Raw genomic sequence first — 17,880 nt, 5'->3', positions numbered from 1 at the left:
AGGATTTAAGTGAGAGAAAACAGTCCACCGTCCCATTACCAAATTCTATCACCATGGAGACGATGCTGATAACGCCAAACAGACTGCGAAAAAAATAATAAGAAAGAATAGGAAAAGAAAGCTAAGAGGGTGAAACATCAACCTGCAATCCTTCACAGGTTACCCTTCATTTTCAACACAGTCTCCCTCTGCCAGTAATAAAGTGAGAGGCCGGTTGCAGTGGGAACAGCAGAGCAAACAGAACAGACTTTTCATGCGAGAGACCAGGAGAACATATGGCTTTGATTAGAGGGCAGGGCAGACAGAGCCTCCAGTGGAAACTACACAGAAAGAGAGAGAGAGAGGCTCTGTGTGTGTGTGTGTGTATGTGCATGCTTGCATTAGTGTAACAACAGAGGGAGAGGGCTGACTCAAGGGGTGACTGTATTTTCATGGAGGATGAGCGCGTGAATGCTGGCATGTTTGTGTGTGTGTGTGTGTGTGTGTGTGTGTGTGTGTGTACTCATTAGCGAGGAGAGAAAAAAAAACGATGACTCAAAAGGGGGAGGCTGTTGAACTTGAGGAACAGAATGAAAAGAGTGCCAGTATTTGTGAATGTGTGTGTCTATAACAACAGAAAATGTGTTAAGCGTTCCAAAAGCGAGCCACGCCAGTAGAAATGATGTTGAGCTGTGTCTACGTCCTCTGAATATGGTGCAAAACCGTCACCGTGAGCCTGTGGCCAGCAGTTAGAGGTCTTCCATAAAAAAAACACTACTTGTTGCTGTTGATAAAAAACCAAATGAGCTAAAGTCTGTTCTGTGCAGTCAGCTATTTCTGATAGACTAAAGATTATGTAAGCATATGGCAATCACAGAGCATATGCCTTCATCTAACTATAATCAAAATGTCATTATTCATTCTCATTAGCCACTTTATTCCCGGTTGTTGCCAGACAAAGTCACAAGAAGTTCATATCAGAGACTAGTTTGAGCTGAGGAAAATACGGTTTTAAGACTGAGGCCAGATGACTATGTTGCATGAGATCTGGCTTATATATCAGGACAATTACATACAGTAATTGCTTTGTTCTGTGTTTTCCCAAATATCTGATCATGTCCACATATGTTGCCTCTATGCATGACAGCATGAAATGCATATTATTGGGGAAAACTACTTGAATCGAAGAACCGGGAATACAACAGCAGTTATGAAGGAGATTTCACAAAGTACACAAGCTCCAGGTCCAGCATCTTAAACAGTGTTCAATTCAAGATTTCAAATGCAGCCTTTAGCTCCATTTATAGCGATTTATAGAATCAAAGAGGAGAGAGAAATTGTATTTAAACTCCAAATATGAGGAACACAGCTACGGCAGATAATCTAATTCCAGAAAGTGGCTAAAGGATGCAGACGCACGCGCAATTACATGGACAAGCAGTACACATTCCTGCCACCAGTCTCACACTGATGGACGGGTGGTGGAAGAGAAGTGCAAATACGCATAGCAATGAGCCAGCTAAAGTCGGGGAAGGACAGGAGTGCTAGTAAACATGGATGTAAACAATGCAGGACTAAAAATTTTCAGCAACGCATCTGTTGTGCAAATGTGCAAAGCATTTTGGTGAGACACACTTAACGTAAACAAAAAACTGCATAGGGCACCTTTAATTTGCAAACAGATGTTATCAAAGTGCAGCAGCAGCTTGATAAACAAAGAGGCAAAGAGAATGGACTCCACAATTGCTCTGTTTAGATTAATGGCCAATTACAGCTGCAATTAACAGTCTTCCAGAAGCAGACACTAGAAAAACTATGACGTCACCAGGACGAAATCTGGAGCTGATCCACAGCTGAACAAATGGGAAGAGGATGAGGATCCACCAATAGCGAGAGGAGCAAGTTTGAAAAAAACAAGTCCAACCAGTCTCCCATCCCATCCCTGTCTGCTCCACATTGCCTCAAGACGTCGCCACACCTTCTGTCCAGCTGCTGCCTCACAACGCGCCTTGAGTGACTGGATGTTGAACAAATATGCATAATGCAAACCTTATCAATTTGTGGAGAAAGGAAGGTCTGTAAAAATACTGCAAGCTTGTCCTAAATTTGTTGTTAGGATAGTTCCCTTTAAACGAAGATGGCTGTATCTCAAGTGTCTTTTCTCCTTGCACTACATGGCCCTGTTATCCTGCTAGTGTGTGTCAGGCTGTCATATGGACTATGTTTTTTTCGCCCATGTGCCTTTTCCTGCCCTTCTGTTAGTGATTCTGACCTGGATGTGATTCATCTCAGCTCATTTCCTTTTGGAACTGATAAACTTCTTTAGTTTGAAGCAAACCTTGGCTGCAACATCACATCCACAGCAGTGAAAGTACCAATACCCAAGGGATGCCTGTCTATGTAAACAATGACCTGACCTGGCAACCTAAAAAAAAAACACTAGCATGAGCGCGTGCACACACACAACTATCTTAAGCAAAAAAATAACAATAGTAAACCAAAATTTTTTTTGGTTAATGTTTGATGTCATTAAACACTAACAACTTTGACAGTGATATAGCCTTCATTTACAGTAATGCAAGCACTGGAAAAACAATGGCTAACAGTCGTTTCAAAGCTTTCACACTAAGAGATCCCCCAAAAACGTAACCCCGTCAACTGTCAGCCTGTTGGTTGAGGTGGAGGAGGTGTTTTCGGTTTAGTGTCCCGACTGAAACACCGTCAAGCTAGCAACCACAGTTCACCTATATTCCTCTGTACCGGCTGAAGCCAGGCGCATGCCACATTACCACCAGGCTGATTCTGGGTGACTTGGTTGTTCCTGGACACCAGTTTCGGAACCACTGGCACTTCCAACAACTTCACAAACAAACCGCGCTCGCGTTTCAAAGGCTCGTGCAACGCAGCCCTCTCAGAAGGTGTCTAGCGTGACAGTTCGAGGATGTGGCGGCTCAGACTTACCGACAAATGTTGTCAAATCCAGTTATCATCCACAGAAACTGGGCACGCTGAGCGGTTCAACACATGTTCGGCCAAGTCCTTGACTGACTCGCTCCGCAGGTCTCGCGGACAGACAGTTTATACAGCAGCTCGTGCTGCGGTGGGAAACCGCTCTCTTCTCTGGTGCCTTCATGTGCTCCTCGGAATCCCGTACACCAAAATCAAAATCAGGACTCCAAGGTCATTTTGGTTTTGTAAAATGGTTTCTGGAAGGCTTTTGTTGAATATTATACGTAACAGACATTTTGTTTAGATACTTTTTTTGTAGAATTAAGATGTAGGCATGTGCATGAACTGATAGATGCATAGTATAGCTAAACATGTGGACTGATAAGCAGCTGGCTCCAGCTGCTGCAAGTGACGTTTACACCACAGTACTGAAAAACCAGTTTGGACAATTACACTAGTTAGAATGTGATGTTGTGAAGTGGTAAAGCAATGAGTGAATGCCAAAGATGTGTGTCTTGCAGACTTGTAGCTCAAAAACCACGAGAGGCTAGTATGTAATATTAGGTACGAATAGGGCTCCATTGCCAACCAGGCGAAATGGGTAACTGCTCTTGGCCCCCAAAGCCGCAGGTTCCACGCATCTCCATTGTTTTTTAGTAATTTGATTAAGTCAGATATGTTAAGACATTTGCACTGCTAAAGCAATATCTCCTAAGGTGGGTCATGTATTATTACCTAAGCTTGTGTTTCTCTTGTAGACGGGCCCTGTTTAGTTTTAAGACTCTAATTATTTTAGTTTATAGTGTGCTCACATGGTTCCTATTCCAAAATTAAGTTGTTTAATTAAAGTACCACAAATTAACTCACATTCAGAAAGCTTTAGAGCAAGATAGTATTGCTCCAGCATAGCAGAAATGTTGGTTTCTGGGCTTCTATGAGTAATCTGCTATGTGGTCCGCACAGTCAGAGTTGACAAGGTAGATATACATTTGAGAGAGGGTACGTCAGTCATGTCACTTATAGGCATAATTTTGCTTTAGACGTCACATTTACTTCAGTGCTTTGCTTTATGTGGTAAATGTAAGATATACGAATGTATTCCTGTTGTTCTCATGAGCGTTAATAACGTTTTGATCGTAATGGTAATATATCCAACAGCACCCGAATGCAGCATCCCCCTCTCTCACAGAAAGCAAGTGAGCTGCGGACAGGAGGACAATAACTGCGGATCTGAGTTACTTTGTGGTGTGTGCGTGCGTGCGTGCGTGCGTGTGTGTGTGTGTGTGTGTGTCATCACATTGGAATGTCTGGCTCCATAGACAGTCGTCCACTTAATGTAGCGTGCCGTATACATTATTTTTTCCTCAACGTTATATAGACTTGCACAGAAATATTTTCGCCTACTTGACAAAAATAACTGCTTCCAGTGGCAGGTTGGCCCCACATGGGGGACACCTTGTGTTAGCCATGCTTGGTCCGGGCCTGGCCCGTAATGTGGCCATAATGCCTCCTCGCCTCAGCCGAATCAGCCAGATTTCCTGGAACAGGTTTAATATTTAAGAAGTCTTGCGGTAATGTGCTCATTTGGTTGCCAATGGCCAGAATCGGGTGCAACGAATACGTGCATGCGATTTCATTTCTGTTATTATTATTATAGTACAATAGAATAGGTTGGAGCCTCTGAACGCACCGCCGCCCCCCTGACAGCGAAAGCACGTGCTCGATGCCTCTTTCCGCCTCGCAGCCTATAACTTCATTTATTTCAACTTGGAAAATGAGGGATTATTTTCCTATTCCCTCCCGCTCCGCTGATGGGAACTCTTATGCCATCCAGCAGGAATGTGCAGACCTTCCATTCCTCCAACTCTCCTCCACCCAGGAGCGCGCAAACCTTTGGGAATCCCCAGCTCGCTGATAAAAAGCGAGGGCGGCTGGCTTTTCCAGCGTTATCTACCACTTTTTACATTCCACCGCGCACTCCCAGTGACACACTTAAATATGACAATGACCTTTGTCACATCTCCTCCCGACTAACAAATGCACCGACATGACTGTGACATTTTATAGGATGGTGGAATTTCAAATGGACCTCTGAGCTTGTTGGGCTGAGAGCAACTATATGAAGTTGAGTGGTCATATTTGAATCGACATTTCTTCATACAGCCACTAAACAACACATATTGGTCACCCAGTGGTTGTCTTTTAATTAATATTCTGCACAGTCCATTCATAGCTGTATCTCTCTCTCCCAGGGGGTTTCTTCCTCTGCCTCTGTCTGCTGAGGATTAATAATTGAAGGCAAAAAATCACAGCTTTGCTCTTGATAATGTTTCACACCTGCTGGGACACAGGAAACAGAAAAGTATCACACTGTGCACTGTCCACAAGACAGTGAGAGTACATGTTTCTGAGACAGAGACATACATGAATAATACAGATTGCATGTCTGCTTGTGAGAGCATTGACAAGCAATGTAAACAAGGCATGGCAGATATGGAGATAATACAGAATCTTGTTATACTAACTTGTGCACACATCTTCGATCATCTGATAAGAGTAAATACAAACCTGTATTTCTTCTTCCAGTGCTCTCAAACTCCAAAATGAACTACAGCTACTGTCTCCTTACAGGTTTTAATTGTTAACTTGGTGGCAGAGAGGACAGTGATTTTGTTAAGACGCTGGACATCGGATGTTTTCTCAGCTTCGACTGCAGCTTGTTTTACAATTGTTCCAAATGCACGGTCGTTTTTCGAGAGCAGAGCAGCACACATCTGCTGCATGCCTCTCTGTGGGTTGGACGTTGGACTTCAGGCCACACCTCATTCAAAAACCAGGTGTTTTTGCTGCCAGGTATAATGAACAACTAATTGCGTGACATCACTGTTTGAGTTGTGACCTAACAGACCATGCAGCTGCAGTACAAACAGCAGGTTTCCCCCTGTATCATACCCTGCAAACATTGAAAATGTGCAGCATTGCAAATCATCTTGTTTACTCTGTTTACGATCATGAAATATTAATAAAACCACCACTACTTGCACTATTGCAATACTAGAATTTCAGGTGAGGCTGCAGTTGGGAGCAAGCTCTTCTTTTTTGTGGATCCTGCCCTCTGCTGTCAGTAAAGGTTCATTACATGTACAAGAAGACTACTGCACTGATGCAAAAGGTGATAATAACAGTATTAAACATAGTAGTGGCACTATTTATACTGTGACTACCAATTATACACAGGATTAACAAAATACAACCTCCTATCATCATTATTAGTACAGTGTTACCCTTGGTGGCATGGCTTTATTGTAAAGGTTATTGTGCCTTATAGATATGAATGATGATCCATGTTGAAACTGGACATAAAGGCAACAGTTAGCACTAAAACTGCAGGTGGAAGACAAAAAAAAACCCTTTTTATACAAAAACAGCCTCAAGTTAGTCCTAATTCTGCCCTGCAACAAAGAGCGACTCTGTTCTAGTTCAGCCCTTTTCACACATCACTTAGCTCAGCGCTCAGCTCAAGAATTACCCTGCAACCGCAGCCCAGATCCAGAGTAAGGTTTATAACACCATCTGCATGCAGTTAGCCCTCCATGGAAGGCACAAGCCTTTGTTCTGCAAGATATGGCTTACATCGCAACACAGCCATTCTGCTGTGTGTTGTTTACAAACAAAGGGGGAATAAACAAAGGTGTAATGCCAACAGAGACAAATAACCCGCATGTACGCGTGCGCACGCACACAATGACTACAATCCACTCAGCCAGGTACTATTCTGAGCAACAGCTACCTGACTCAGTGGTTTGTAAAAAAAAAAAAATAAAGGTTCAATGGTCGTAGCCTGGTTTGGACAATTGTCACCTATTGAGTGATGAGTAGAGCTGGGGTAGATACTGTTGTATGGGCTTCTGGGACAATGATGTAAGTCCAGACAATGCCTCTGCACAGCTTGGGTCTGTTCCACAAGTTTCAGTCATGTTAGAAAGACGTGATGGAGCGTGATTTCTCAAGCAATTTAAGAAAAACAAACCTGTCTGAGAAAGTTTGACAACAGGAGACACACAGACAATAAGAGATACAACTTCACGTAGGATTTATTAAATCATGATACACTAAATGCTGAAAGAGAATAGAATATGTTGATGTAATACAGTACAGGAATAGTAAAATAAATACTATCAAAGCATAGTTTAAAACCCTTCAGCTTTAGAAGGTTTGTAAGGCGTATAGGTCTTGAAACAAATGTTTACACAATCGTTCGATGGGAAGACAACACGTTGTGCTTACACCACCAGCATTCAAGTCCCCCTAAACTAATATTCTGAAATGTAAAAATCAGTGTCAAAGCAACCAAACAAGAACATGAAATTAAGCTCAGAACATCTCAAGTGATGATGACATCCGACTGTACCGGGAACAATGATTTCAAAACCGTCACAGTGCCTTGAAATGAATTCCTCCACACAAAAGTATGACTGATGGAACTGTTCGTCACTTGTATCCCAGGGCTTGTTAAACAACGAACCCAAATTAATAATTTAGCTATACTCTGCTCTTGAAAACCGCAGGGTACGATCAGAATGTCATGCACTGATACAGCTTTAATTAATAGTTGGAAATATCATGAGTGCAATTCTAATCAGGCTAACTTAACCGCTTGTTGCATAATGTTGAGATGAATTTCAAACCACAGCAAATCATGGACATAAACATCAAATGTTTGTAGCAGAGAGCTTCATCCAACATGGAAGAGTGAGCACTGCTTCATTTAAGCTTAAACATACCACACTGTTTGCCTTCGTAAAGAAGAGAACTAAAGAAACAAACGTACGTCAACGTCAAAGAAAATGTGACGTTAGACCATTTTAAAAATAATAATGATAATCAGAAGGTGCAAACTCAAGAGTTTGCTCACTAGTGAAATAGAGTTTACTTTACCAAAGGAAGAGCTATAATTGGAGGCCAGTGTGATGACGCTGCCGTGCTGACACAGCAGAAACACACAGAGGTGTGTGAAATCTTGAGGAAATCAAACAGCACTAATTGCCTTCCTTTTCTAGCACCCAATCAAACATGACAGGAAGCATCATGACAGTGGGAAAGGCCTTGCTAAATGCTAAAAATACATAATGTTTTATACCAGACACACCCCTTGAAATAAGGGAATATTTTGGGGCTTTTCCCATGAACAACATAAAGATCACCTTTGATTCAAGGCAATGTTTTAGTGCCAAAGGGCAAAACACATTTGCTTTTAGCACAAGATCTTTTCCTTAGAAATATTTCAACGCAGTATATTTTAAGACTATTAAGTCTCTGTGTTTTTTGTTTAACTCATCCATCCAACCTGAAACTTGTGTTTTAGGACAAACCTGGACTCAGCCAGGTACAATGAACCCACTTCTGGGTGATCATGAGGGGACTACAGACGTCCTCAACTTGGCACAAGAATCACAAATGGCTGTTTCAAGTCACCGAGGCGATCACAAAAACAGAGGAAGTTCATATATAGCGATCCTTGTCCTTGTGTGATCACCATTAAGTTGAATTAAAGTGGCAGGACGCTGACACCTTTTCTACCCTCTAGCGAAGATAAAGTGCAAACAACACCCCTCTTTGAACATCAGAAAAAATAAGCTTTTAGACTGCTGTAAACACTAATTAGATGCTTCAGTTCTAAGATGACAATAAGTGCTAGCCAACGCGAGCGAGATGACTCCTCCTGAGATGATGAAGAAATCAGCGTGGCTCACGACTTTAACGGCTCGTTAATAATGCTGTGAGACTTCATCTTTGATTTTGTCTTACAAGCATTTAAAAGAGATTATTTTTTCAGAAGCACCCTCATTCATTTTCATATGTATGTACAAAATGACACCTGACAACTGCCCTGTACGAGCTGCTAGTTACTGAGTAGCTCCTCTTAGGGAAGCTGGAGGTTAAAGTTCCCTATTTAAGGCACTTCAAAGATATTACCGTATTATCTTTTAAATATATTTGGGTAACTTAGATGGGTGAGAGAGGAAAAATCAAATCAAAAATCAATATATCACAAAGGAATAAATTCTTCATGGATAGACACGTCAGATTATAAGCAGCTAGGCAAGAGATCCCTGAGAGAATCCTACAGCATGAGTCTGTTTTCAAGTAAAAACTTGTAACCATTTTTTGGATTTTATTGTCAGCTTTTATATTTCCTTTAAATATTTGTCCTTATAAGAAGCATTTTTTGTTGGTCCCAATGCAGTAAACCTCTCGCTTTAGCTATGTCCTTCAGGTTAAAGCGAAAGGAAAATGGGACTGAAGACATCCTTCATTAAACTGCTATTCATTGTTGTGAACTTTTTAGTAAGGAGAAAATAGGAAATCTCTGTTGAATGGGCAGTTAGTTCTCCACACAAGCCCCAGGGAGCAGGGTATGGTGTTGGGGCAGCAACAGTTTCTCCTTCCCCTTTTGTTTGTGTTCATTCCCACAAAAATAAATGCATAACAAAGGAACTACACAGGTTGACTCTCAAGAATCAACGTGTACAGATGTACAGTATTCAGTTTGGAATTGAAAACTATCATAAGCTCATGACTGACCCTTTCTAGATTATCATATATTACTGCTCCCAAAGGAGTTGAAGCCTCCTCACACGTTTGCATGGAAATAACAAGTAAAATACAGAATAAATCAAGAACATATGATAGTGAAAAATAATTCATAGTGATACCAAAGAATCCTATTTTGTGTCTCCGTCTCAGCTCTTGCGACAGTTGCTGTGCCATTTTCTAAGTGCCACTCCACTGGTGCTCGCCACGACGCACAGCGCCCCTCCGAGGCTCCACCAGGTCGGTGCACGGTTAAAGAAAATGAACTGGAAGATGAACGCCAGCAACACATCGAGAGTCCTCATCAGGGCCACGGGTCCGGCCTTCTCGATCTGCAGGGCCTTCGTGAGGAAGATCTGGCCCCCAATGCCCAGGATAGCGATCAACATCAAAATCCAGCGATCACGGCCACAGAACGGGAGCTTCCATTCCCCAAGGACGGATACAGTGATGATGCACTCGATGAAACCGATGACAGCGTAGTACCACACGGTGAGGTAGTAATGGACGCTCTTCCCAATCTTGCGAAGGACAACATATGTAAGAGCAGCCCCAATTGCTCCTACGAATAAAATAAAATAAGAGACTGAGTGAGCACAGCTATCAGAGGAATAATGAAAATTAATAAATACACAATAAAGACATATGAGACTTCATGGACAAAAAACAATACATTTTCAAGTCTACTGCATCATAGCTACATACCTTTAAATACCTTTATACATATTATTGAATTCTTTGTGGAATTATTTGAGTCAGTGTAATTTGGGGGCCTACTTTGGGGGGTCAAAGTTCAATTTAGTTGCCCTTAGATGGCAGGAAAAATCAGGGGAATAAACACCGCTATGGCTTGAATAGTTGCTGAGAAGAAGACAGATGCACTCTCCAGTGAAAATAATGGCCTTGCTTTGCACAATGTTGCGCTTGTGTATTTGATGTGAAAGCAGGGTCATTTACAAATGAGTTAGGAGGACGGCTTGTGAGATAGCAGTGAGGTCCGACATTATAGCAATGTGGTGTAAAGATGTTGCACTGGACTCTGGAAGTGAAAAAACTTCATGCATTCATACTTGGGTATAGCACTCCAGAGCCAGCATTCAATATCATATATATCAATCAATATATCAATATATTCACTATCCTTCCTGTATCCTTAGACCCTCGATTTGGATAGAAAAAACTCCCTCCAAAAAAGCTTTGACAGGGAAAAAAAGGGAAAGAAACCTCAGAAACACCCCATCCTCATACAAAAATCAGCCGTTTATGTCGTCTGACACTTATTTACACGTGTATTTACATACATTGTTAGGCTGCGACCTCTAGTGGCCACAGTAACTATGACGGGAGCAAACGAGGAAGTCAGGCAACGTCATATAAAGAGCCAGAAAGTCCGCATATGGAGGTGGACTGGGTGGACGGGGTGGATGGAAGGGTGAAACACACCAAGACTCTCACCAAGGAGACAGCTGTTCCAGTGTCCTGGGAAACCAAAAGTCAACACTGATTATTTTAATTTTACCTACTAAAGTAACTTAACTAACTTCAGCTCCGTAACTAATTTACTGATTTTTACCGAAATCTGATCTTTTCCTCAACTTTACCAAGTAGTTTTTGGTTTCTAAACCGTGCCAAACTGCGACTGGTTCCTGTGTAAGGTGGTGACAAATCTCAAACTACCACTCTTTCAAATGGAGAGGAGCTACAGTGTCTGAGGTTCTTGACTGGAAGGAGACTCCCAGAGTAGTCCATCACTAACTGAGAAGACTGTGTCTCCCAGTAGACCCTGATGTGCCTGGGACCTGTAAATAAACGGTAAAATTCTCAACATCATACTCCCCCCTGAATGATTTTATTCACTTGCTGTATGAAACTGAGCCTATTGATCGCATCACCTGCAAAGGCCGCGATAGTCCCCTTGATGTGGTTGGTGTAGTCTCCCTCAATGCCATGTACACTCTTGCCGAAGATGAATGGCGGTCGGGCAATGAGGATGACTCCAGTGAGGGTAAAAACAGTGAAGACACAGTCCCAGATCGTACACCTTTCCTTCAGGAAGATCCAGGCCAGGAGGGAGGTAAAGACCGGATTACTGAGGGGTAAGGGATTGGACAATGAAAAAATAACAGCAAGTAATAAATGTGTGGGTAGTTAAATAAATGAATCAAATATAGAGGGAAAAGTGGGACAAATGTTGATTAATGTCTCAACATTGTCTCATATGAGGTATACAGCTCTATTAACAGCTTAACTTATTATTCTTAGTATAAACTCAAATACTGAACCACAACCAGTGACGCTCCTGCCTGCTCTCACCTGAACATGATGACAGTTGCGTCTGCCAGTTGCATCTGTTGAAGAGCATAGAAGAGCAGGATCATGGAGTTGGAGCCAAAGAAACCCCGAAGCACCAGATATACTCGTTTATTTCTGGGACCCAGGAAGCCTGTCCTGGAGGAGCAGAGATATGAGGATGATGGATGAATGAATGAAAGACTCGATGGATCGATGATCAGGCTGACCGACAGACGAGATTCTAAACAGAATTTCAGAAAGAGACGAATGGAGAAAAAAACTAGCAGCAACGTAAGCTGAGAGATGACAGACGGGTAGATTTAGATAATGTGGAGATGACAGTGATGGATGGACAGTGGGTGGGTGGGGCTGAAAGGAGAGGCGGTTGTGAATGAATGTGAAAACAAAGGCGGATGTATGAATGAAAAGGTAAATGAATGAATAAAAGTACTCGCAGTCTTTGGGAATTAAGCTTAATTTTGATTCACAGTGTGATTCTAAAGTGAAAATACTTTCTATGCATCCATTCAAAGATGAAAGCATGGCTAAAAGTTTACTTCCCAATGCTATATGACTTCAGGAGAGCGTGGCCACATAGCAATATATATGGTCAGCAAACAGCGTCCCAATAAACACCAAATAACGCTCAAGAAACTTATAATTTCTAGGTCCCCTAGAGTTCCCCAAATGTCCTGAATGTTTCCTGGAAGTCTGTCAAATAATGCCCCCCTACCCTTTAAAAAGCTCCGCTTCATGACCATCCTTCACACCAGCAGGGATGCTCTGTGAATGTACAATTTCTAACTGGGACAGTATTTAATTTCTTAAATTGTTTCTTTAATGGATTTTTTTAAGAAATGATAATCAGATGTGAATTTCATTGTATATTCTAATGTTAAAAATAATGCAATACTCTATTATTGACTGATACACTTAAAATAGGAAGTTTGGTGTTTTATAATGACATTTGTGAGTACAACAAATACATTTCACTTCATGTGGGAAATTTCCCAACGCTGGAACTACGCAGTATTTTGCATCAACAGGGCCGAGGGGAATCACACGTCTCTCACAGTATTTTCACAGCTTCAGCTTGTTTGAGCAGTGCTCGTGTGGTAAGCCAGGGCAAGACATGAAATCTCCACAGACAAACAATTGGCAGAGATATGCACTACCCTGCTGATTTTATGGAAATCTAATAACAACATACAAATTGTTGGTTTGAAACACAGACTGTTTTGGAGTGCTACCATAGCACTAATTATGGGATAAAAACTATTTGTAATTCTTAAATCTGGGGTTAAAATTGAACTGTGTAAGTGCAGAAATCTAAATGTTTGAGATCCCCCATCATGCTTACTTGTGGTAGATGAGCAAGGGCACAGTGAAGAGCATCTGGAAGAAGCAGCGTATGGCGCTGATCTCTATGGAATGGACTCCCTCGATGGTTTTCACCAAGAGGGAAATGATGGCGAACAAAGCAGTGGCAAGGAAAGCATAGAACAAACCAAGACCGGGACATCTCTTTGGTTTCTCTGGGTCTGTGAAAAAGACAGGAAAGAAGGAGAGAGTCGAAGAACAAGGAGTGAGGGAGGGGGAGCAGATAGGTAGAGACAAGGAGGGCGTCACTTTTCCAAATGTCATTTAAAAAAATAGTGCCTCTTTTGTTGCATTTATGTTGATACAGGCACTGCAGCACGGAGCAGTGAAGCAGGGAGTATGTTATTGTACTCCATGTGGCCTTCAAATTCAGTTGGAAAAAAAAACACAAAGGATCCGTGAATGTCAGCGGTGTCGTGTTTGCAAACCCTGAAGCAACAAACTGATATGTTTGTGGAGATTCAGTTTCAACCTGAGGTCACTCGGCCATTTTCCTTTGTATTTGTCTGCAATGTTTGCAGACAAATACAAATACCGAATCAAAGAGCTTTTCAGTAGCTTAGCTCTTTTATCTGCCGAGTGTTGGGTAGTGTCCACACAAGCACGCTTTTTTTTTGTTTGCTCGTTTTTCTCGCCATATTGGTTTTGGAGCCCTGAGAGCAGAGAGCAGATTAATGTTTAATTAGCAACTGAACTTAACATCTTTTGGCAGCCAATCTGTTTGACTGACAGTCACATTGATCGTCGAGGTAACATTGATGAAGTTGGTTCAATATAAATATAAGAATAAAGCTTTGATGTAGTAAACTGCTTTTGCCATGGTGCTGTTGCTCAGCTTGCTAGGTCCCCCCGGAAGTTGCTTCAGTGTGGTGAAGCCTCATTTACATGTGTATCTTAGTGCACTCATTTTCCAAGTAGCTCACCCAGCGCTGGTGACTGCTGCTGTCATATGTAAATGTACATGTAAGACATGACCCCTGGTGCACTAACTGTTGTATTTACATAATACAGTTTGGTTTTCCTGCCAAATACATAATGTTGAGATGCCTTATCATACCCTTTGTCTATCTATGAAAATGAATTACATTGCATTTAATAATTAACCTACATTATGGGACAGGTTACTCCTTCCAATGCACATTACCTTATTTTTGTTCCTATTTGGAGCCAATAAACACATGCCTTTTTTAACCCTTTTTCTATTAAAGTATAACACTCATTTGTTATACCAATTTGCTTGACTTGGACAATAGAATTTGTATTGCATTCTATTATTATAACATCACTTTATTAAATAACAATACTGATGAATTCCTGCCAAGGGCAAATCAAGTTTAAATCAGAAATGAAACTGAGGCCTTTCTTCTTCACGTGCATTTTTCAAAGAGAATGAGAAACTGATGTTCAGTGGTTTTGAGTGCATTTCCTACTTCCTTGTGAACTCCCCAAAATAAAGCCAAATCGTCTCTCTTCCTCATACATGTGCACCAGTGGGGGAACCCACCTGTAGTTTCACACCTGTTACCACACCTGGGCACTTCCTTGTTGAAATTGTTTTGTCCAGCAAAGAAATTCACATCATTCCACATGAATGGAAAGCTCTGACTTGACTTCCAAATACAGGTATGGTGACCATGCAAAAAGTGCACTGTCATCCATCCTCTCAAAGGATGATGCAAGTTTTAAGATGGTTTACAGCAGTTTATCGGCCACACACTTAGCAACCGACTGATATAGAAATATTGTTAGGGGGAAATGTGCATCAGTATAGTTACTATTAAGCATAACAAACTAATTAAGAGATATTGACTTTTTATAAGGCCAACCACCATCTATTATTGTCGTTTTAATATATTCTGAAATAATAAACGACCACAAGTCTCATACAAATGTGTAAAGTGACTTTAACGCTGCTTTCTTTCGACTATATCCCTGCTTATAGGCTGATAACCTGCACGTGACATCTGCGCCGTTATAACTAATACGTGACGTTACACGGTTTTATAACGTGCGGCTACGCAGGAAGCGCTTCCCCGCCTGCTTCTGCTTTATTTCTGCATCTTCCTCACATCACAAAGTTCACTAATGATGCGATGTGAGGATGAGGAGGCTCCTATCGCTACAGTTTAACTAAGTGCGTGCTCTCTTCTACCTTCACGGGCGCTTTCTTCCCGGGTCGCGGGCTCGCCTCTGACGCAAAACGCCCGCGGGCACAGTCTTTCCGTCCCGCTATCTTCCGGTGAATTGTCGCTTCCTCTTTCTTCCTCCGTCTCCGGAGCATCATCGTCGTAACCGCACGGCACGCGGCAGTTGCTCCTCAGGTGGATCCTCTCCGCTGCCCGGTCGTCGTCGTCGCCGCCGCTGTTCGTGCCATGGCTGTCACTGTCAACTTTGTGAAACACTACAGTAATGTCGTCCTCCGCGGACAAGGCCCGCTCGTGTGTGCAGTGGTTGCAGTCGCCCATGGTAAGACGGGACGGCCGAGCGGCAGCATGCCTCGGACACAGCGCTGTCCGCCTTCTTTGCTGCCCTGAGTGACTGAGAAGACAAGGTTAATGACTAACCTTGGTGGCAGGATACAAACTCCCATGCGGTGGTTAGTTTACCCACAGGGGGGCAGAACTGAACCCAGACCAGCGCTGCCGGACGACTAAAACATCATCAAACGTTTACGCCCATCGCAGAGTGCAGATTTTAACCAACCAAAACTCAGCTCACACACATTTCATTATGTTTCATGATGATTATAAGTATGGAAGCTGCGTAGCTTATAATTTGACCTCATGTGCATGTCATAACCGTGACGTCAGAAACTACATCATTATGACTTTTAATTAGAAAAGGCTCTTTTGGAGTATTTGAAAAAAAATCTGTAACTGTGAGTTTTCATTGTGATGTAACAATTCAGAATTATGAGATATAGCATTTTTTTCCAGAATGTTCATGTATATTTTAGCTGGACTTGGGGCATGAGTGTGTTTCCTGATAGTAATGATGTTTTTGTTCATATTGCTGGATTTTTCATCCACAACGAGGTCATGGTTAAATTCTTTCCATTGACCACCACAGTGAAGTGCCCACAACACTGACAGACTGTGTAATATAGCTATTAGCTATATAACATTAGCCACTTTCAATTAGAAACAATGTATAAAGCCAAGAAAACCATCAAGAAGAATCACAAAATGATAATGAAGACTGTCAATAATCAAATGCTTGACAGCACTCCAGATTTATTGTGTGAGAAATAAAACTTTCCCTGCGAATCAGCAGCAGCAATAAAAGAACTACATCTCTGATTTAGCATTTTAGTGTTTTATTACTACTGTACATAAGATACAATGAGCAACATGACAAGGGAGTAGCTAATATCCTCTATCCTCACCTAATGAGACTGACACAAGTAAGCCTATACTGTTCTGCAGAAGTAGCATGTTAGCATTTAAGGAGGTGATCCTTGTTTTTTTTTTCTTCTTAAATCTACACTATTTTCTATACCTATGAAAAATAAAACACTGAGTGTGGTCCCCTCTACATACAAAAGCAATATCATATAAATTACTTTACACAGTATTGTAAAAACGTAAACATTATATTTGGCAAACTGTTGTCAGTGAAGTCGTTAATTGTTATCAGAAATCTGTTCGTTTGTGTCAGAATAAGAGGACCGTGTGAAAGCACAGGTACTAGGTGCTGCACAGTGGTTGGCTTTTTAGTTGCGGAGTAAAGACAACAATGGTTTTGTCAGTGAGGGAGAAATGGGGCAAGAGTGCAGTGAAAGAGGGGGGGAGTGAGGTGACACAGAGGGACGCTTCTAGCGAGTCATTCATCAGGAATCAACAGTATGAGTGTCTGCGTCATGCACACAGTCTTGCTTGACTCATGGCTATAGAGCAGACAGGACAAGTTTGTTTTCCTCAGTTTCTCACAGTGTTAGTGGATTCTTCATTTTATGTGCTCGGGTCGCTTCTTTAAGTGAAGTGTGACTCCAAAAGACTGATGGTTGACTAGCTGGCAAGGTGCCGAAGAAGGAATGAATATAGTTCTCAAGTTGTCCAATTTTTACCCAGATTTGGTTCCGAGCTCTGCTCTTTCGCCTTATGACACTGAACTTCCTTAAACTCCCCACCAGCCAGCAAAACTGAAGGCTTTTGCATGAATGGGGAAATATTTTCAACTTCAGTATAGTAAATTGCAGATGAGATTAACTTAAATAAATAACCCAATTTTTTTGTGTACAACGTTCACATACCTCACACCAGGTTGCATTTCATGCTGAGTTATCTTAATGAGTAAATTTTCCTGAAGAGCTTTGTTAAATAACAGACAACGGTAACACTTTACTCCCATCTTGTTCCCCTCAAAACTATTTACCCATTATTGCATGGTGAGTAGCACTACCAAACTCCCTAAAGCTTCCCTATGAAATTTCTACAATAGAAAGAAAAACAATGCATGGAGTTGAATGGCAGAGACATATACTGAACACCTGCAGGGTTGAAAAACAGACACAAGCAGAGATTTTCTTAGCTTGTTTTTCCTGAAAGATAGTCAGCTCGCACTGGGTGGAATTCAGTTTTTCAAATGGAGAATAAGGCATTCCCAAGATGAAAGTTCATCAAAATATAAATATAAAATTTCAACCTCTCAATATCAACCTGACCAAAGCTAAAAGTCCTGAATTGT

At 41.7% G+C, this 17,880-nt stretch overlaps 1 protein-coding gene across 1 annotated transcript; it reads right to left on the bottom strand.

The window, feature by feature from the left end:
* Window positions 1-7,010: 7,010 nt before the first annotated feature.
* Window positions 7,011-15,855, bottom strand: slc35g1 (solute carrier family 35 member G1). Its single transcript, XM_041963446.1, has 5 exons — window positions 15,347-15,855; window positions 13,175-13,355; window positions 11,836-11,970; window positions 11,415-11,611; window positions 7,011-10,084 (listed from the first exon to the last, which is right to left on the bottom strand). The coding sequence occupies exons 1-5, from the start codon at window positions 15,657-15,659 to the stop codon at window positions 9,672-9,674; spliced, it is 1,239 nt and encodes a 412-aa protein (XP_041819380.1). The 5' UTR covers window positions 15,660-15,855; the 3' UTR covers window positions 7,011-9,671.
* Between the last annotated feature and the right edge of the window lie 2,025 nt (window positions 15,856-17,880).

Source organism: Chelmon rostratus, chromosome 21 (genome assembly GCF_017976325.1).
Source record: "Chelmon rostratus isolate fCheRos1 chromosome 21, fCheRos1.pri, whole genome shotgun sequence".
Lineage (NCBI taxonomy): Eukaryota > Metazoa > Chordata > Actinopteri > Chaetodontiformes > Chaetodontidae > Chelmon > Chelmon rostratus.
The sequence above is the reverse complement of the archived record's forward strand: the minus strand, read 5'-3'. Positions and strand labels throughout refer to the sequence as shown.